Raw genomic sequence first — 20563 nt, 5'->3', positions numbered from 1 at the left:
GATTGTATGTGTATTTCTGTGTGCATCTGTTTATCTGGACACACGGGACTTTATTCTTGCAAACATCTCAGGGTGGCCTCTGTACCCAGGAGCCAGGCCTGGCTGCTGTCCGTCTTCCTGCCAGCTCTGAGCCTGGGGCAAGGCTGGCATCTCAGGGAAGTGGCGCTGGCAAGGGCTCCCTGAGTAGGCTCCAACAACTTGGGCAGATGGGCCTTGCCCTGGTTCTAGTCTCCAACAAGAGCTGGAGCAGCCACACCGGCCACCACCTTCAAGCCTGGGCATCTGGGCAGAGACCCGTGCCTTGGGGCCTGGGAGAGGCTGGGAGGCTGGGGCTGGGCTTTGCAGGCAGGAAGGCCAGCTGACCTCTGACCTCTGACTTGACTTGGGAGGCATCTGGGGCCATCCCAAAGCCAGCTGTGGTGGGACACGGGAAAGACCCTGAGAAGTATGAGCCCTTGGCACCAGTGAACCTGCCTAGTCCTCCCCAGCTCATTGGGAAGGCCCAGGCTGGCACATGGTAGAGCCTGGGTGGGTGCAGGCTCTGCACAGCCGGCAGCGGGGTCAGCTCTGTGGCGCAAACAGGCCGTGCCAGTCCACTGCACTCTCGCACCGGTTCCGGTTGTGGAAGAACTGCTCAATGAGGTCCTGGGCCTCTTGTTTCACTAGATGGGTGGGGAACGTGAGGCAGTGAGGGCCTCCTCCCTGCAGACACCGCCCACTCCCCAAGCACCCCCAGCTCTGGCGACATAGACACTGACCACTCCTTCCGGGACAGGGCCTCTGAGCCAGCAAGTGTGAGAGGTGGCGGGCGAAGCCTTTAAACAGTTCCTGGAGGGCAGAGGAAGAAGAGAGGCTGGGGCAGGCTCCAGGCCCTGAGCCCAGAGACCCTCGGTGGGGCCCCCCACCTGCTCCTGCATCTGTGGTTCCCCCAGCCCCCCAGGCCCAGCTGGGCAGAGCCCACCCATCCTCATACCTTGGATGCAAACTTGCCCTCCTTGTAGAAAGGGGTCAGACACCTGACTACCACATCCGCAGCTGCCTTCAGGGAGACACCAGGAGCTGAGGGCTGACTGGAGTCTCGGGCAGCAGGGTCGCTGGCCAGGATGCTGCCCTTGGCCTCAGCCGGGACACTGTGTTCGGCAGAGGGGCGCAGCCTCTTGTGTGCCTGGCTCTCTGGCTCGTCCTGGGTGGGGCCAGGTGCAGGGTTACCTTTGTGCGCTTGTTCACTGACCTCACCCTTCCCACTGGATAGCTAGGCCTCAGCAGCGGGCTCCCTCCTGCCCAGGGCAGCTGCTGCTCGGGTGTGGAAAGAACCGCTGACCAGAGCAGCACCACAGGCTTCCTCCCCGCTTGGTCTCTGGTACCTGGCAGGGTCGAGGCCTCTTGCCCATCTGTGTCTCCTCGGGGGGAGGGGCTGCTGCAGGCTGCTGGTCTCGGAGCGGGCAGGCGCTGGCCAGAGGGAAGAGCAGGTCTCAGAGCTGCCCACTGCTCCCTGTCCCAGGAGGCCAGGAACGCTGCGAGCGGATTCCAAGGCAGGGCTGCCGTGGCTCCTCGCACCCCTACCTGGGCTCCACCCCGGGGCTCTCCTTAGTCAAACACGCCCGGGCTCCGTCTTCTTCCTCTGCACATGGCTCCAGGGCCCTCTCCTGCACCCCCTCAGAAGAGGGGCTGGCACCTGCTGCCCCCGCAGCTAAAGCGAGCGGGGCCGGGCTCCCTACCCGCTGGTAGAAGAAGCGAGCAATGTCTTGAGAGTCCTTTTGGGCTGCAGTGGCCAGGAGCTGCTGCTTCTTGGCCCAAGTCTTGGCAGGGGCTGAGTAACCAGAGGCGCCCTTGACCTTCTTCCTGGAGGAAGGCCCCTCACAGAGGCCACTGCCTCCAGATGCTCTGGGGCTGGGCCTGGGGAGGGGCTCACTGCAATCCTCCCCCTCAAGGCTCCTGGGCCGCCTGAGGGGCTCCTCTGCCCCTCCCTGCCCAGGCAGAGGGGCTTGCTCCTGAGTCTCTCCCAGTAGCTCGGTGGCTGTCTGGAATAGGCAGGAACCCTTGGGGAAACCAGCTCCCACACGCTTGGTCTTGAACTGTGAGGAAGAGAGAAGGCTGAGACTCTGGCTGGCTGCTCCTGCTGTGGCTGCCTCGGTCTGGGGTTTGTAGGAATGGGGAGGCTGGAGACCCGGCACCACATGCGAGGTGTTAGGGAGCAGGACAACAGGTAGGAGGACAGGCTGAGAGGCCTCAGGCCTCACCCACAAGGGCAGATGGCTCAGAGATGTTCCAGGCTCTTCCCGGGGGCTCCCAGGGCCAGGGCTGGGCCCCACCTGAAGGCAAAGGGCACAGGGAGCCTTTTTGGGACCCAGGTTCGCATGGGCACCCGGCTGTGGCTCACCGAGTACACCTGGGAGGCCGTGGGGAGGTCATACTCGCTGGGCTCTGAGGGCTCAGCCTGGGCACTGCAGGTCTTGGCTCCACCTCCCGTGTCGTAGAGCTGCCCATCCTTGGAAGCCTTGTGGATCTCAGCTACCTGGGCGGAAACGGGCAGGACAGTCAGGCGCTCACAGCTCCTCCTGAGAGCTCGACCCAGGTTGGCTTTTTCTTCTATGTGCAAGAAAGAGGCGACACTGGGTGTATTCTAGCCCTCATGGAGTTGGCCACAAAATGCCACCAGCTGCCCCAGTGAAGAAGGGCCTCTCCCTCTGTAAGCAGCTCCTGGGGTTGGATGCTGGCAGTGCCCTCAGGGTAGGAAGGGACTGCCTCTTCTACCCTGAGCCCACATGTGCCCTGACTGCCCCTCCCCTGCACATGGGCCTACCTTCTTCAGTACACTGGCCTTGTACAGGTTGGCCATCTTGGAGTTTCGGAACATTGCGTATTCCAGCTCCACGGCCTTGGCCAGAAGGTCGGCTCTGCAGAGGTGGGAGTGCAAGGCAATGGGTGGGCCTGTGCTCTACCAGGAGTCTCCCAGGGATGGCTTCAGGGTGGGGAACTCTAACACCCTGGGGATTACCCTCCTCCAGCAGTCTCAAGGGGCCATCATCTAGGGAGGGGCTTCCCAGGAAGCTTGGCAAGTGTCCCTGGGCCCACCCCAGGCATCCCCAGCCACTCACCCCTCAGTGCTCCCAGTGGCTTGGCGGTTATTGCTCAGAGCTTCCTCCAGCAGCCCCAGGCAGTGCTCCCGGGCCTGTTCAGGAGAGAGGAGTGGGTCACCCAGCCGTGGGGGCAGAGGGCTGGCAGGTGAGCGGCAACCCTTCCTTACCTTGACTGTGAGCCTGGGGATCTTCCTGCTAGCAGCCTCTCTCAGGGGACAGTCCTCATCTGCGGGGTGGGGACAAGCAGGGGGAAGAAGAGAGTCCTTCCACTAGACCTGTTCTCTGGGGTCTCCCAGGCCCCAAATAAGGCAACCTCTATTCATGGCCAGAAACAATCTCTGTACTGACCTGGGGGCACAAATTCTTCCGTTTTAGGATCCTTGCCCTGCAAGATGACATGAAAGCTATGACGCCCCCTGCCCCGAGGCAGGCACCCATCAGTGCTGGGGAGGGGCTGAGAGGATGTGGGTCCTGCCCCCATCACCTTGCGCAGGCGCATTTGCTTCTGATAGAAGAGATTCCACTCCCGCTTGTGGGCCTCATCTCTGCCCTCATCCCCGCTGCCTCCAGAGTCCTCGTCATACCTGGAGGGCAGAGTGTGGCTGGGGTCAGTAGTCCCAGGCCTGGCCTGCCCTTCCACCCTCCATCCCTACTCACACGGCTGGTGGGCAGTGACTGCCTTGACACCCTGGTGGCTCAGGGGTCCCAGGCCCCAGCAGGGCAGGGAGTGCACTAAAGCACCTGGCCTTAGCACCAGGGGAGTGCCAGACTGTTAACAGTGGGTCAGGGTCCATCACCTGCTAAAGCCCCCGTAGCCCCTACGGCCTCCCTCGTAGAGCTCTGGGTCAAAGCCATCCCCCTTGGAGGGTCCGATGCAGGTCTTGCTGGAGCTGCTGCTGCTGTGTTCCAGGGCATCCAGCTGCCTCTTCACGGCTTTGGGATTTTGGCAGTGGTCACAGCCTTTGCTGCAGGCAGGCGGTGCATCCCCGAAGTACTTGGCAATGGCAGCGTGGCGGCACCTAGAACAGGCAGTGTGGCAGAGGTGAGGGGTGGGGGCCCTGGGCAGGGCAGCAGTCATGCACCCAAGCCCAACACTAGCTGAGCTTGGCTGCATGTCTCACGTGCCTACTCCTACCAGCCTCAAAAAACACTGCCTCATTCAGCCCATTGAACACATGAAGACAACAAGGTGAACGAAGGTTGGGTAACACACAGGTGCATCCTGGGGTAAGAACTCCATTCTGTCCAGTTACTCCACTGGCCCCAGGCCTCCAGCTTCTCCCCCGCCTTCTGACAGACATCTGGGTTCCCTGGCAAGATCCCAGGCTCTGTGTAGAGGCCGGCTCTCCCACTGAGGCCACGTCCTGGGGTACAATAATCCATTGCAGAAGTCTATGCCTCTCGCCTGGGCCATGGCCTGGAGGAGTCTGCCTCCCAGGCCGTGTGAAGCCAGATGAGGCTGTGCTCTGAGCACACTCAAATGTACTGATATCATGGCCTTTCTCTGGGGTGGGAGAAAACAACACGGGGTCCTGCCCCGACCTTGGAACGCTGCCCTACACCTGCCTCTAGTGGGTTCTTCCCTCTTGGCGGTGATTGGCACCAGGCCGGCAGTAGCTCCCCACATACAGACAGTAGAGTACACAGCTAGGGAGATGTAGCCCTATCCCTGCTGCAGCCCTCCTACGGCGACCAGCCTCTGCCCAAGCCGTGCAGGGGGCTGTGGGCAGCCGCAAGGACCCTGAGAAGGCTCTCAGTCATCCCTGACCCTTGGGTTGGAGATCACAGTAGACCCACAGAACAGGTGTAGAAAAAGGCCTGAGACAGCCGAGGCAGCCACAGGAGGGCTCCTGCTTTTGTCCACAGTGAACAAATGTGACAAATGTTCCCTCTGTACAGTCTGCCTTTACCACGGCCACTTGCCCAGCCACTGGGAGGCTTGGCACCCAGCGCTGAGGCCACATGGTTGGTCCCTTCTCTCCCCCGCCCCTCCACCACCGAAACCTGGTTCACTGGGGTTTTGTGCTCACACTCAAAGGGCTCCATTGACAGCGGGCCTGGGGTGGGTTTCCCTCCCTGCAGCCCTGTCTGCTGGGTGGCACAACCAACCAAATGTCAAGAGCCCAGTCACTGGCCTCTGGCCTCACTCCCTGCCAGCCAGGCCAGGAGTGCTAATGGTTCCAGCAGCAGGAGATAGGAGGGACAGGAGGACCCTGGCCTGGCAAGCCAACTACTCCCACGGCCTCTAGGAAAGTCTCAAGGTCTCTCTCAACACACCTTTGGATGCTAATGGACCTCCCCAGGGGCCTGGCTGCCGTACAGCCTGGGTGGCCTGGCCGTTCCCCCACAATTTACTTTCCTTCCTGGGAGAAGCCAAAGGGAAGGAGCAGGCAGGGAGTAGCCAGAGGGCAGGATGGGTCAAGAGGCCCTCCCATGGTGGGAGTATGGCTGCATCTGCCCTGAACCACTTAATCCCACCCTCTCTAAGCTCAGGGAGAGTCTGGGGCGGGAAGCCCACCTCCTGTTTCATCAGCTCAGCCCAGGCCCAGCCCACAGGGCGAGCGGGAGGGCAGAGGCAGAGGAGGGGAGGAAGAGAGCGAGCTTATCCACAGGCCGACTTCCCAGGGCAGAGAGATAACTGGTGCTGGAGACCTAGCCCAGCAAGGGCTCCCTCTGGCGACGGTAACTTGACACTTGGATCTCCAGGGGAACAGCAACAGAAAAGCAAGGCTGGGGCGGCAGCTGGCTGTCAGCAGCGAACGAGCCCGGGCAGCAGTGGAGCAAGTGCCCACGGAGGAAGTGCAAGGTGGGGAACCTGGCCAGGGAGAGGATACTCCTGCTCAGCTTCCTAGTACCTGAGCTCCCAGGTAAGTGCTACCAGCCACTGAAGGGAAAGGGGGCACAAAGGGGGGAGACACCATGTTCTCCTGACCCACGGGTGATGAGCAATCTTATAAGTGTGACTGCTGATTGGATAGTCTGTTTTGTTTTTTTTTTTTTTTTTTTGATTGGACGGTCTTAGGGGTTATGCCTGGTCACTTTCCCGGGACTCCCTGGGACCCCAGGTGAAGGAAGAGGCGCTGTGTGCGTGTATGTGTGGGGATTCCGCTCTGCATGCACCCCTCCCCAGCTGTGCAGGCAGAGGGTCCCAGGGCTTGCTTACTGTGCACGTCACTTTCAGCTGTCTATTCAGAGGCTAAAGAGAAGGATTTGTCTGTCCAGCCTCGGGAAGGGACAGCCACCGTTCTGCCGAGCCTGCTTGCCCCAGGAATAACGCCAGGCCCTCCCTGTCCCTGTTGTGCCCCCAGCAGGGGGGTGCCCAGGGCAGGTGCATTAGGACCAACAGTTGCCCTTTCTGCGGGGGTTGCTCATCTCCCAGCCATGTGTTCTCTGCCTGGGGCTTGGCCCAGGATTCCCTCCCGCTTAGATCCCTGTGAATGCCGGATCTCCCCGGCAGTGAGCCCTGAATGCTGAACTAGGAACATGCATTCCTGACCCTGAACCCAGGGCTGCTGGTGGCAGCTGCTACGTGGGCAGCCTTGAGAGAGAGCCTGCAGGTTATGACCCCAGGAGCCAAGGCTTTGTCCTCATGCCAGGGTTCAAGTCCCACCCGCCTGAGATGTCTTCCCCAGGACAGACAAGCTGGTATGTAACAAGAAAGAAAAGCAAAGGTTCAGGGGACTGGAAGCCAGGGGCCAGGCCAAGTGTTCCTGCTGGGCAGAGGCCATGGCTGCAGCCCGGGCTGGTAGCTGGGGAGGCTGACCACTGAAGTGTCGCAAGTATGAGGAACAGGGAAGGGGAGGACCAAGGCGTGGCTGTGCCCAAGGCAGCAGGCAGTCAGGCCAGGCAGGGGAGGGGCACAGTGAGGACCCCCCCCTTCCAGGGGATCCCCTGTCGCTGCCTGCACAGGACACAGATTGGGCCCTACAGTCCTGAGCCAGGACCGAAGGAGAATGCCCAGCTGTGGGGGATGCACAAAGGAACCACTGCAACAGTCCCCAGCAGCAGGAAGTGCTCTCTTCCAGCCAGCAAAGCTGGGCGAACAAGCCCCAAGAAGGTTCAGGCACCAACTTTCAAGGTAGAGCCGTGGGGAGGGGCACCGAGCAGTGGGCATCTCCACAATCCAGGTGGGCCCCTGGATACCCTGTCTCCCACTCATTGTTCTGTCTGCTCCTCCTTGGGTGGGTTGGCACCCACCCCCACAAAGGGGCAGGAGAGAGGCTCTGGGGGCCCAACCCTCAGCACGCTGGCCTTATCGGTCATGCACATACTACCTGCCATCTTCCACATGGGGAGCCCAGAGCCAGATTATCAGTTGGGCGAGGAGGAAACAGAGAAGCATTGGCACCAAGTGGCAGCTGCTGGCCTGCGGGATGTCTGCCTGCTCCATCCTAGGGTGCTCCGTGCCAGGAGATGCCACACAAAGGCAGGCAGTTTAGTCCGCGCAGCTCTGCCAGCCTCCCCTCTGGCCTCCACCTCTCCAGGCAGAGAGCACCCTGTGAGGCTCTGAGGAGGGCTGCACTTGCACTGGCTGTCACTTAGGGACCACTGCGCTCTTTAAGAAGGGCTCTCTGAAGCCCGGGTTGGGAGGACTCTGGTTTTCCTGGCTTACAGGCAGGACATAGAGTTTTGGAAGGAGTTGGTAAACCTGAGATAAAGGTTAGAAACGTACAGAATTCTCAGCAGGTGCAGTGGCCTTCCCTGCCCCCTTCACCCAGCTCTGGCACGGGGAAAGTCTGAAGGGGCCAGGCCCCAGAACGCCTCTCCCAGCTGCAGCCTGCAGCCAGGAATGTGAGGGCTCCACACAGAGCAATGGTTGGGGCGCATGCCACATGGTCACTTGACGGCCGCCTGTTATATCAGGCAGCAGGCGCCAGGCATGCCCTTGGCCCCACTTTAAATAGCCCACTGCCAAGGCTGCCTGGGGACCTGCTGGAATGTGCCTCTGTCCTATTTGGAGAGCAAGACCCCTTGCTCCTCCTCCCGCCAGGACCCTTCTGCTCTGGCACAGGATTGGGCTTGAAGTGACACTCTCAGGTGAGAAGCAGGGAGGGTCTTCTTTAGTTCTTTGGGAACAGGGCTTAGTGAACAGCCCAGGGCACTTCCCAGGGCTAGACAAAGCTGGTCAAGCCCAGATAGTCAATTGAGCTGCCAACCACCCCAAGGGACGCCCTGGGTGCAAAGCTGTGACGCCATCCACGGGTCGGAGAGCTACTGCTGGGGTAGACCAGCATTTCCCAGAGTGGAGCTGGGCCCCAGGCACCTTCTCACTGCATGGCCTCCACGGGGCAGTAGGCTCAGAGGTTAAAGCTTAAACCCCACCTTTCCTGTACCCCAAGTGTAGCCTCAGCCCCTCCCTGCTCTGACCCTGCCCTCAAAGGTCTTACTTCCTGCTCACAAGCAGGCACCTCCTGCAGTCTCTGGGTGTGGCATACAAGTGAAAAAATTCTCCCTGCTCACGGGTCTCCCATCACTTCCTCTTTCAAGGAGTGTCTCCATTTGGCTACATTAGGTAATATGGGCACAGTGCCAAGCAGGCTGGAAAAGTCAGACCAAGAGCAGAGGAGGGGGGAGCAGGCCAACCAGCTTCAGAGTTACACTGCTCTCAAGGCCCCTGTTCCTCTGTGAGCCGACCCTGCAAGGCTGGGGAGTAGGGGTGCGCAGATGCACAGTTAGGCTACAAAGATGCTCTGACAACACAAGGGACCCACCACCCATTCGCAGGCCTGCTCTTGTTAAGTGTGAATCTGACCAGAGGGGGGCGGCACTGTGCCCTCGTCACCAAGACATAAAAGATCCTGGCCCTCTAGTGACAAGTACCAAAAGTGGTCCTTGATTAGAGGAGTGTGCTATAAAAGTGGGGTTCCAGACTCACCAGAGGTGATGGGGATGGCTGTCTGCTGGCCAAAGCCCGAGATGGGGCTCTACGTCAAGACAGCTTGGGCAGCAGGAGTGCTGTTTGTGTACAGGCCTGCCATGTGAGTGCAGGGCAGTCAGGTATACTTTTAGGTCTGTTTCCCCACACGGGAAGCAGGGTGGGGGGGGAGGCAGGACCAAGTGAAACACAGCACTCCAGGGCTCCGTGCCTCCCGGCTCGTGTGAGAGAAGCTGTCTCACAGGACGGGACTTGGGCACCTCCCACTTTTGACAGAAAGTCACCTGCTTTCCATGGGGTCACCACCTGCCTGCTAGTCCCACCTCTACCATGCATCCTCCCCACACACTATGCACTGCCAGGGAGTGAAGACAAACTCCCAAAGGCTCAGGTTTGGGGAGGGTCAACTGTGCCCACGGTCCCAAGGCTGCCAAAACCTCGACACTGGCCCTGGTGTCAGCCATGCCCCCCACACCACTAGGGGACCAGGCGTCCTGAGGGTCTGTAAGACAGGCAGCATGGCTGCCCAGCAGAGATGAAGGCCTTTCTCAGTGTCTCAGAGGAGGAAGGGGGGCACTCCGGCGCTCAGTGCTTCAGGAGGGGCACCTGGCAAACAGCCGTGGGGAGAAGCAGGAGGACGTGTCATTTGCCTGCAGGTGCTGAGTGACTAGTGCCCACGGTGGGACTAGTGAGAGGTCAGCTGGGGCCTGGTTTTGTGCAAGAGCAAGGATGTTGGTGGGCAGCACCTGCTTGCCACTGGAGGTGCACGAGCAATGGCTACATTGCCGTGGGAGGGCAGCATGCCAAGTGCAGGGGAGCGGCTTGGAGAGGTGACCTTCAAGGTGGTCTGAAACCAGCTACGCAACAACACAGCACCAGGAACAAGCGGCCTCCTGCCACAGCTGTCCTGGGGGGAGCCACTGTTCAGGCGGATCAGGGACAACAGCCAAAGGTTAGGCACGAGCCCCTGGCCCGTCAGAGTACCAGCCTTGGTGAACCGGTTCAGGCTGGGTCAGTCCAGGCTCTCTCCAACCCCTCCCTGAGGCGGCACCAGTTCCCTTGTGTCCACGGGAGAGGCAGACACAGCCAGGTGAGCCAGACGCCGACTCGCACTTGGCCTGCCGGCTCTCCAGGGCAGGGCGGGCATGGTGGGGATTCTCCCAGTCAGGCTGAGTCAGGCTAAGCCAGCCTGGGACTCCAGATGCCATCCACAGAGGGAGGACCAGCTGGCAAAACTGGAAGGGCTCCCACGGCATGAGGAATTGAGCTGGTGGAGAGGTGAGGAGTCCCAGGGACTCAGGTTGGCTGCCCCGTCAGCTTCTCTCCCAGCTCACCTGGGCTGGGTGTGGCTCTGTTCTTGGGAGGATTCTGCTGCCCCACATAGGAAAACCAGCGCATGAAGCTTGAATCTCGAGGCCAGTTGCCCCACTCCAAGAACTGGGGGAGGCACCCGAGTTCTGACTGACCCACGAGCTGCCAAGGCAGCTACGCCAACATGAAGCCTCCTGGCCAAAGCTGGGAGTGCTGTCTTGAGACAGAGACAGACATTCCTCCTGGACAGAACGCAGTAGTGACCTCAGTGTTGGCTGGCAACACCCCCCGCCCCGGGTTCAGCTCCACCAAGCAGGCCCTTGCCCTGGCTACGTCACCTGACACATGCTTAGGACAGCCTTGTCCCTGCCTCCCTGGAGAGCCACTAGGGGTGCAAAGGGTGAGACCCGACTAACAAGTTCTGTGGGTGGGAGGGCGGAGGATTGTTGGCACAGCGGCGGTGGTGGCAGTGTTGGAGCAACCCCGTCAAGGCTGCAGGTGCTCACCCTCTCCACAGCCCAGCAGGCAGCCCTGGTCGGAGCCCAGTGAGACATGGCAGCTGACAGCTTCGTGCAGGAGATGCACTCAGTGGGGGAGCGGCTGCTGGCCAAGCTGCAGAGGCTGCCCGAGGCCGACACTGTGGAGCTTGTGGCCTTCTCCATCATTGTCATTTTCACAGGTAAGCGGGGCATCCAGGACAGACCCACCTGTGGCAGCAGAGGCCTGGCAGGGGTGGCAGCAGACCGAGGAGGAAAAGCAGGGGGGATTACCTGAGTGCTCTGTTGCTTGAGTGACAGGCAGGGCTGGGAGCTGGTCTAATGGGACCCACAGACCCCAGCCCACAGAGCCCAGGGGCAGCAGAGGAAACCTGGTGGGCAGGAGGGCAGGGCCCTGGGACTGCTGCAGAATGGTCAATGCCTCTCTGATCTTGAAGCCAGACTGCCAGAGAGAGGAGAGACCTGAGCACAGCTGTGGAGGGGCTTCTTGGTGGGCAGGGCAGCTGTTCTTCACTCTCCCGCCCCTGACTGCGCCCCCATGCTCTCGCCACCAGGCACCATCCTGCTGCTGCTGCTGCTGGCCTGCAGCTACTGCTGTGTGCACTGCTGCCGCCCTGAGCGGAGAGGCAGGAGGGTGCAGGTGCAGCCTGTGACGCGTTGAGGAAACTGTGGAGGACCGGCTAGAGCCATGACCGACGTCAGCCTGGCCCTCTGGACGTCACCCTTCTAGACAAGGACCCCCTGGCCCCAGCTTGGCTCTGCCCTGGTGCCTGGACACTGACAACAGAGTCTTCACAAGGAAGACACAGGCAGGTGCAGGCCTGAAACTAAACTGAACAAACCACATGGGGTCTTGCGCCTCCCTGTGCTTTTTAACAAAGCAAAGCCGCAGTGGTCCCCATACCTTGGGGAGCAACCTTCGGGGCTCAGCCGATCCATACGGAGGAGGGACTGTGCAACAGTTGCTGGGCGCTAGAAGGGGGGCATATCAGGCAGCGTCCTAGCCTGTGATTTGCCTGTCTCCATGTGAAAGCTGGCTGGTTGTGGGTTTCTGTGGCACCAGACTCCGAGATCTGGGCTGTGCAACAGGAGGGCGGTGTCCGTGCCCATGAAAGCTGGAAAAGCACATGAGGCGCAGGGCCATGCAGGTGCTTGTGCCCCAAGCCAGTGGAGGGCACCTGTAATTCCTGTCACGCACCAGCTGCCAAATGCCTGCTCTACAGAGCGACAGAGGCTGCCTGCCCCCGGGCAGGTGCCCGGCTCAGGAATGCCACGGCAGTTTCCTCCGCTGGAGCCACTGGCTCTTTCCAAACTTCTAGTCAGAGAAGAGCTGTTAGAGCCCTGGTATTGTCTCTAATCTGCACCCTAGTTCTGGGCCATTTCCCCAGGGTTCATTGACTGGGCTCACACCTGCTCCTGCCCATACCAGTTGTGTGACTCCACCTCCCCATGAAACAAAGCAAGTCCTAGCGCCTGCTTCTGGGGTATGTCAAGAGGGCATGCTAAGATGACCTATGTGTGGCACGCAGCACGGCTCTGGACACATCCGAAGAGCTCCACAGACAGCAACTGCGTTATTCTGTCCTCTGAACAGAGCAGGGCACTGAGCATCACAGACCCATTCTGAAGAGTAATTCTCATCAGGCCAGCTCTGTGGTGTAGCGGGTCAAGCCACCACCCGCAGCACTGGCATTCCATATAAGTGCTGCTTCAAGTCCTGCTCTGCTTCCCATCCAGCTCCCTGCTTGTGGCCTGGGAAAGCAGCAGAGGATGGCCCAAGAATTCGGGACCCTGGACCCATGTGGGAGACCTAGAAGCTCCTGGCTCCTAGCTTTGGATTGGCCCAGCTCTAGCCATTGTGACTATTTAGGGAGTGAATCAGTAGGAGGAAGACCTCCGTTTCTCCCTACCTCTGTAACTCTTTCAAATAAATCTTAAAAAAAAAAAAAAAAAAAAAAAAAAAAAAAAAAAGGTTCTGCTAAAATGACTTTCTTCCCTCCCTCCCTTCCATGTTCTCTGGGGAATGTTCCAGGTACAGCCACAAATCAGGAATGTGTGTCAGGGAGGCTCGTAAATGCCAACCAGGCCAGCTCATAGCACCCTGTCTGTCCATCCGCACCCCACGCCATTCCGCAGGTCCCAGAGTCATGGAGAGGGTAGCTGGCACGTGTTCTTACTGCACAGGCCCCTGCAGCCCATGCCCAGCTGCCTGGCACCGCAATTCTGTCTCCTGAGGACACAGGCAGAGCTCGGGGACACTGTCTCTGCCATCTCCACTCGGCACCCTGGCAGCAGGCAGGGCTGAGGGCACTGCTGTTTTACTTCCTGCGGCCCGCGGGACTTGCCTGACAGGTTTATGCTCAACACCTGGAGAGGAAGTGGGGCCACACAAAAGCAGCTCAAGAATCTACAGATGCTGCGCCTCCACCAAGGAATGAGCCTCATAATGATAATGGAACTAATAAACGGTAACAACACTGATCAAGGCAGCTGACATTCACTGACGGCTTGCACCTGCTCAGGCTCTGCTGTGCTTTGCCACAGAGCAATCCATTCATCATCACATACCTCCGTGCTGCAGATACCATTATTATGCCCATTTTAGAGGAAACTGAGTCCTAATAAGTTCAACTGGCTGACAGCCTCTGTGTCTAGCCAGCCTGGCCCCAGGGCCTTCCTCACCACACCCAGGGCTGAAGCAGCAGGGCAGATAAGGCATGGATTCTCGTATCCTTTCCCAGTTGGCCCACACCCCAAACCATCTTGAAATACTCTCTGGGCGGTGCCCAAGCAGGTGTCCCTCCCAGAAACAAAGGCGGGGAGGTGGGAGGAGCCGGAAGCACAGGGCCCAGGCCAGGCTCCACCGGAGCAGCATCCAGAGAGCCCTGCTCATTTATGAAGACACTGGGTCCCAGTTGGCCGAGAAAGCAGGCAGGAACAGCCCCGGGCACAGGCAGGCTGACCAGCTGGGCCACTGGCGCCACCACCCCCCGCTCCTGTTCCATGCCAGGCAGGACACAGTGGCCGAGTCCCACAGTGTGCCCTCCTGTTCACAGAGCATGCCCAACGCCCTGCTCCACAGCAGAGTGGCACACACCGGCCCTGCTGAGGCTGCTACACAACAGCCAGGTCCCGTTGAGATGGACAAAGCCAATGCACTCAGGGCAATGGTGGCCTGGCGTACTCCCAGAGAGGACAGCTCTGCTGAAGGCAGGAGGCCGGGGGTCTCCCTTGCAGGGGAAGAAGAAACAGCACGGACTTGGGATGCCTGAAGATGGCGGTGAGGGGAAGACTCAAGAGAAATGTCTGACTCTGCCCACCCACTCTCTGTCCTTATCCCTGGCTGCCACCAAGGCTTGCCTGCGCCCCCACAGCAGAACCAGGAGGTCTGCACGATGACCTCATCTTAATGCCTCACCGCTGCCCTCGGTTCCTCAAAGCTGCTGCGGCTGCAGGACAACGGCATTTTTTCTTCCCTGCATTTTGTTCCTTATTAATGTCGGCAATCAAGGGGGCTGACACTGTGGCACAGCGAGTAAAGCCCACCCCACATGGGCACCAGTTCATGTCTGACTGGAGGACTGCTAATGGACTGGGAAAAGCAATGCAAGCTGGTACAAGTATCTGGGTCCTGTCACCCGGACAGAGCTCCTGACTCAGCAAGCTAGCAGTCAGATTTCTCTCTCTCTCTCTCTCTGTAGCTCTTTCAAAATAAATAAATCTTAACATAGGCAAAACAAACAAACAAAAGCAGTGGCAATGCAGGCTCAGAGGGAAGAGTTTCTCCAGTAAAACCCAGCAGAGAGCACACCAAACAGTTTCTCTCAGATGTTTTTTCAAACATTCACATTTTTGAGCAATTTATAATAAAAGCTTCATATAGAGACTTACTTATGGGTAATACAAACTCCAGATCATAAAATCTTGAGGACAAGTTGTTCACTCTCTCCGCCATGGGACACTGCTGCCCCGATTCCCCCATAAGCTGCTTGCCCCGTTACCACTTCCTCTTTCCAAGGAGTGCCCAGAGCACCACAACAGGTGCAGTGCCAGCACCACTGGCGTCCCTGGGCCCCATGACTGCCCTATTCTCTCCAGAGCAGCCAGCGTGGCTGACTTAGCCGACAGACAGGGCCGGCGCTCACTTGAACATACTGGTTAGAGCAACTTCCATGCCTGAGACCCACCTGTTCTCGGCCACAGCTCATCTCAAGGTGCAACCCAGGAAAGTGCCCGGACCCCCCTTCTTGGCCAGTGCAGGGCCAGGGACTTTGCTCCGAGTGTGGGTGAGTTCCTGAATTATCTGTTTTGGGGTTTGGATTTCTTTGAAGTAGGACAGAAACCCCAGGGATCCATGTGTGAAAAATCCCTGTGCAGTCCGCACTCTCTCCCACTGTTGAGCCAGCATGGTCATGTCTTTCGTGACAGGAGTATCATCTAAGAGGCTCCACAGTCATTCTGAGTAGTCAGACGGGCGTTTCCAGAACCACCAAGGCCCGCTGAGCCACAGGGCAGCCCTCTGGAGCCTGAACTGTGCACACCTGAGCTGGCACTCCAGCCCGGGGCCTCATTCCCTCCTCTGCATTAGAGTTGCAGCCCTAGTTGCTGCCTCACTTGCTGATGTGATGGTCAAATCTGGTCTATAATTACAACAACAAACACAAGCACCATAAACAGGCTGGGGCCACAGCTAAGCACCTGACCCAGCGAGGGAGCAGACCAGCGAGGGTGTGCTAGCAACTGGCTGTCAGCTGGGCGCACCAATGTGCCAAGGGCATGAGTCGGCAGGGTTTACACAGGGAAATGGAAAGTCAGGTATGTCAGGGGCCATCTAATCCCACAATGATTGAGAATAACTTTACTATGCTTGTTTCACATCCATGACCAACCCCAGCTACCCCTGAGGAGTTTTAAACAACCTGGCACAAGGAGCCCAGTGATGTGGCACAGTGTGTTAAACCTCTGCTGTGATGCTGGCATCCTATAGTTTCACATGGGTGCTGGTTCAAGTCCCAGCTGTGCCACTTCAATCTGGCTTCCTGTTAATGCACATGGGAAGGCAACAGCAGATGGTCCAAGTGCTTAGGTCCCTGCCGCCCTCAGGAGAGACCAGGATGCGCTGTTGACTCTAGCGCCTGGCTTTGGCCTGGCCTAGCCCTGGCTGTTGCAGCCACTTGGGGAGTGAACTCAAAGTGAACTTAAAATGTCTCCCTGTAACTCTTTCAGATAACTAAAATATTAAATAAAAAATAGAATAAAATAACCTGGAGCCCTGCATCCCCAGAGCCTGATGGAAGTGGCACAAGGTCAGGCCTGGGCACTTTTGGAAGTTTCCAGGGTAGGCCCAGCACAGTAGTCTAGTGGCTTAAGTCCTAGCCTTACATGTGCCTGGATCCCATATGGGTTCCGGTTCTAATCCCGGCTGTTCCACTTCCCTTCCAGCTCCCTCCTGGTGGCCTGGGAGAGCAGTAGAAAACGGCCCAAAGCCCTGGGACCCTGCACCCATGTGGGAGAACAGGAAGGAGCTCCTTGAGACCCACGTGGGAGACCTGGAAGAAGCTCCTGGCTTTGGATCAGCTCAGCTCTGGCTGTTGTGGTCACTTGGGGAGTGAACCAGTAGATGGAAGATCTTTCTAAGTCTCTCCTCTCTGTAAATGTTTCCAATAAAAATAAAGAAATCTTTTTTTTTTTAAAGATTTCTTTATTTTTATTACAAAGTCAGATATACAGAGAGGAGGAGAGACAGAGAGGAAGATCTTCCGTCCGATGATTCACTCCCCACGTGAGCCACAACAGCCGGTGCGTGCCGATCCGAAGCCAGGAACCAGGAACTTCTTCCGGGTCTCCTAGGTGGATGCAGGGTCCCAAAGCTTTGGGCCATCCTTGACTGCTTTTCCAGGCCACAAGCAGGGAGCTGGATGGGAAGTGGAGCTGCCGGGATTAGAATTGGCGTCCACATGGGATCCCGGGGCGTTTAAGGCGAGGACTTTAGCCGCTAGGCCATGCCGCCGGGCCCAAAAATAAAGAAATCTTAAAAATAAATAAATAAAAAAAAACAGCAGCAGCAGCAGCAGCTTCCAAGGGCAGGTCACGCCTCCCATCTCACAACTGGAAATGAGTGCCTGGCATCGTCCCTGACATGGCAGGCCCTGGAAGCCCAGCTTTCAGGGGAGCCAACAGTGGCCACTGGTTTCAAGCACAGAGCACAGGTTTTCTTCGCTCCATCCAGCTTCTCTGTGGCCCTGCGGGCAGGAAGCAGCCCCACAGCAAACAGGCCACTATGTAGCAGCCAACAAGGGCGGCCAGGGGAAGCCAGGTTCCACCGAGATAAGCACAGGAACCCAGGAGTCAGTTCCAGGAGGTGCCAGCCGGGACTGCAGTTAATAATTCACCTGACATACAGAACAGAAGGCCCAGGGCTCCAGGGCTTTGGGCAGCTCTGCCCAGGGCAGGTCTTCTATTCTAGAAAGGCAAGCAAAGACCCAGCTGTGTGCAGGTAAGGTGATGGGTGGCCTGGGGCACAGGCCCTAGGCCAGTCAATTCTCCCCACTCCCCTACAAACTTCTCTTGGGGAGGCTCCTTAACACATCTGGCTTTGAGTGCCCCAAATGACATCACAAAAGGGCTCTAGAACACAGCTGAGGGGCAGACATGGAAGGCGCAAAGGGAGCTGTGGTTGCTAGACAACTGGCCCTAGCCCACCTTTATGTGCCTGGTCAGTGCTGCCCGGCTTCTTCCCCTCAGCAGTTGCTTCTTTGAGTCCAGAGGCAGCCCAGCTACCCAGAGGCTGCTCCAGAGCACAGTCCCTGAAGAAGCATAAGGCCCAGAGATCATCCTTGTACAACCAGGACAGCTGACCACACACCATCAGGTAAGGAGCCCCATCTTCTCCTGGACTTGTTCCCATTTTTCTGCTCCCATCCAGGAGCCGAGGTGCTGCTGTTCTCAGCTGCCTCCATGGATGCTGACAGAAGTCTCTGCTGGGGCCGCTCGGTTCCTACACTGACTTCTCAGAAGGGCTCCCAGACAGGGACAGGAACAGCAGAGGGAGGACCTCCAGAGGGGCTTTTGTTCTAGCTGAGTAGGGCTCCAGGCTAAGAGGGAATGTTCTAGCTCATCCTGGAGCTATTCAGGTCAAAAGATAGGGGAACCCCCAGAGGCAGCCTCTGGGAAGGATCCAGGGTCCCACTGGGCCCCCTCACTCTGCTTCCATAGAGCAGGGAACTCCCATGTTTCCTGCTAGAGACACTGAGTCCAAAGATTCACCCACCCTGGGGTCTGCACCCCTCACTGTGTTCACGGCTGAAGCTGAGCTGGGGGAGTGGACGGCGGCACCCAGGTTGGGGCCTGATGGGGCTCCCCGAACTCAGGGTCTCCACCTCCCTCCCCTGGGCCCACACCCTTCACTGTGCTCCAGGCCAAGGCTGAACTGAGGGACGGCAACATCCAGACAGCAGTGCCTGGGCCGGGGCCTGGGGGGCTTCCTGGGCTCAGGGTCTCCATCACCCTCTCCAGGCTGCATTGGATCATATGAAGGAACTGTGGAATGACGAGTTCTGGCAGAACCCCTGGGACCAAGGGGGTCTCGTGGTGATTGGTTTGTTCATCACCACAGTGCTGTTTCTCATCTTATTTGCGGTTGTGTTCGGCTTACTTCCGCCGATGGAGAAGACCCAGTATGAAGAAGACTGACCCGCTCACCCACATGGGCAGGGGGCCTCTGCCGTCTCCTCGGGCCCAGGATCAAGGCCCTGGATCTTCTTCTCCCATCAGGAAAGAGCCCAAACAGCGCATCAGACATAGGGGTTGGTCCAACTAGCAGGATGGAGAGGCTGTTCTGAGACCCACTTGGGCCCCCCTCCTGCTGCCCCCAGGTCCCTGTGAGAATCGGTGGAGGGTTTCTCTGTGGCCTCAGGGGACAGAAGCCATGACCAGCAGCTCCTCCAGGAGGCTCAGGGGTCAGCCAACAATGGGCAAATCCTTGACCGGAAGGACACCAAAGCAACCAGATGAAGTAAAAATTCCCTTCCAGATTTGCTAACTGGTGAGTTTTTCTTTTTCTACCTGGATGTAGCCACGAGAGCATGCATCTGTAGCAAGGTCTCCCTTGGTCTGCATGTCCCTGTGTGGCCTGGTCCCACTGTCTTGCCAGCTGTTCCGCCCTGGCCCCTGCGTTCTTAACATCAGCATGGCTTTCAGTTTCTGAATTTTCCGTGTTCTCTGACCACAGGGCCTTAGCACAGGCCACTATCTCCCTCATATCAACTCACCCCTCGGCCCACTTAGTTGCTTCCTCTTCTTTAAATCTCACTGTTCACCCTCTCAGGAGATCTTCCCTAATCCTCCAGACCAGGACAGGACCACCTGCTACTTTTACTCTCCAAACACCAGGCACCCTTTCCTCAAAGCATGTTTAGTGGGAAGTCCATGCCTCAGAAGAGATAGTCTGAGACATGTCCAGCCCCCGTGCTAACCCAAGCACCTCAGATGTCTGGCTGGGCTCCCCTGGCCCAGAGATTCCCAGGAACCAATTCAACTCAGGGCCAGAGACAACGCTGTTTTTCCAAGTGCCCAGGCCCTGGGCCCTAGGTTACTACCCACCTAATAACTGCTCCCTGCAACATTCAAAGATAGAAAGCTGGGTCATGAATAAACAAACACCTTTTTCATTGCCGTTACACAGTAAAAGTAGCTACATGCAGAGGAGAGAGGGAAAAACCGCTGGCTGCCGCACCCTTGCCTCGCTCTGTACTGACCCCAAGTCAGCTCCTCTGTGGGTCCCAGCCTCATCCCCACACACCCCAGACTCAACAGCTTCCTTTGTAGAAACGGACCCACCTCTGCCAAGATTGGTCCCTCATGGCCAGGTGGCCACCCGCGGGGATCACGGACATGAACAGTGACTCCAACTTCAGCCTCAGCCTCAAACCAGAACTATTCTTAGAAAAAGCACAAATATTTGCAAAGAGAGGAGCTTTTTCTCTGTTACCCACTGTTTACGCAGTTACAAACACATCCATGCAAAGTGCAGTGGCCATACAGATGCGCCGGCAGACTGTATTCCTGTTTTGAGTCCTGGGTCCACCACCCTTCCAAGAAACTGAGACACAGTGGGAAGAAGTGAACACAGGGGCACCTGGGCATCCTGGGGCACTGATGCTGGACCACCACACACCCCAACAGCTCACCAATGAAATGAAGTCTTAGCTCCCTGAAATCAGCACAAATAAAGGCAGAGGACCCTGGGAGGCACTGTCCCCTTGTTTGACAGCCTGAGGTTATTATGGCAGAATTAACCCCCAGAGTGTGTCCAGAGCTCAGACACGGCCCCAGACATGAACCAGTGGGGCTTCTGCCAGCAGAGGGGACTCCGCCAATGAGCAAGAATGCTAGATTCTTTCAGTCCTCACCAGAAATTAGGGCCCAGCATAAGCAGCAGCAGCAGCTTTTAGTGCCAAGAAGGGCCCTGGAGCTGGGGCTGTGGGCGAGGGTGGCTCAGGCTCCAGAGCCCACTGCTTTACTGGGGATGGTCTCACTACAGAGGCCAAATGAGAGATGTCTGTCTTCAGCTAGAAACAGCTTGAGTCTAGCAGCCAGCACATCACTAGCAAAGATGAAAGAGTCAAACAAGGTGTCAAAAAGGGTCCCCCTGGTTTCTGGAAGACTGACTGAAACCTACGCTAGACACGAGCACTAAGACTTATCAGCATCAAGCTGCAAAACCCTAGTCTTGCAAGAACCAAGAGGGAATGAGCACTCCGCTCAAAACCAAGGGCCTGGATTTAGTGGCTTCACGTGCC

At 58.0% G+C, this 20563-nt stretch overlaps 3 protein-coding genes across 3 annotated transcripts in view; 2 read left to right on the top strand and 1 right to left on the bottom strand.

The window, feature by feature from the left end:
* Positions 1–2: 2 nt before the first annotated feature.
* Positions 3–20563, bottom strand: part of RECQL5 (RecQ like helicase 5) — a 34459-nt gene continuing 13898 nt past the window's right edge. Inside the window, exons 8-19 of the mRNA XM_004592906.2 lie at positions 3878–4099; positions 3565–3664; positions 3429–3465; positions 3248–3306; positions 3099–3172; positions 2804–2897; positions 2381–2515; positions 1564–2075; positions 1365–1449; positions 974–1183; positions 759–828; positions 3–662 (exon numbers count right to left, since the gene is read on the bottom strand). Coding sequence (XP_004592963.2) covers positions 562–662; positions 759–828; positions 974–1183; positions 1365–1449; positions 1564–2075; positions 2381–2515; positions 2804–2897; positions 3099–3172; positions 3248–3306; positions 3429–3465; positions 3565–3664; positions 3878–4099 — 1699 coding nt within the window. The 3' untranslated portion in view covers positions 3–561. The remainder of the gene's footprint in view (positions 663–758; positions 829–973; positions 1184–1364; positions 1450–1563; positions 2076–2380; positions 2516–2803; positions 2898–3098; positions 3173–3247; positions 3307–3428; positions 3466–3564; positions 3665–3877; positions 4100–20563) is intronic.
* SMIM5 (small integral membrane protein 5) lies at positions 5729–11714 on the top strand. The gene is made up of 3 exons (XM_004593053.2): positions 5729–5947; positions 10784–10945; positions 11318–11714. Exons 2-3 carry the CDS (start codon positions 10819–10821, stop codon positions 11422–11424), a joined length of 234 nt encoding a protein of 77 aa, XP_004593110.1. The 5' UTR covers positions 5729–5947; positions 10784–10818; the 3' UTR covers positions 11425–11714.
* On the top strand, positions 17439–18800 carry SMIM6 (small integral membrane protein 6). Its single transcript, XM_012929174.2, has 2 exons — positions 17439–17634; positions 18279–18800. The coding sequence occupies exon 2, from the start codon at positions 18294–18296 to the stop codon at positions 18453–18455; it is 162 nt and encodes a 53-aa protein (XP_012784628.2). The 5' UTR covers positions 17439–17634; positions 18279–18293; the 3' UTR covers positions 18456–18800.

This window comes from Ochotona princeps, chromosome 17 (assembly GCF_030435755.1).
Source record: "Ochotona princeps isolate mOchPri1 chromosome 17, mOchPri1.hap1, whole genome shotgun sequence".
NCBI classification, from domain to species: domain Eukaryota; kingdom Metazoa; phylum Chordata; class Mammalia; order Lagomorpha; family Ochotonidae; genus Ochotona; species Ochotona princeps.
The sequence above is the reverse complement of the archived record's forward strand: the minus strand, read 5'-3'. Positions and strand labels throughout refer to the sequence as shown.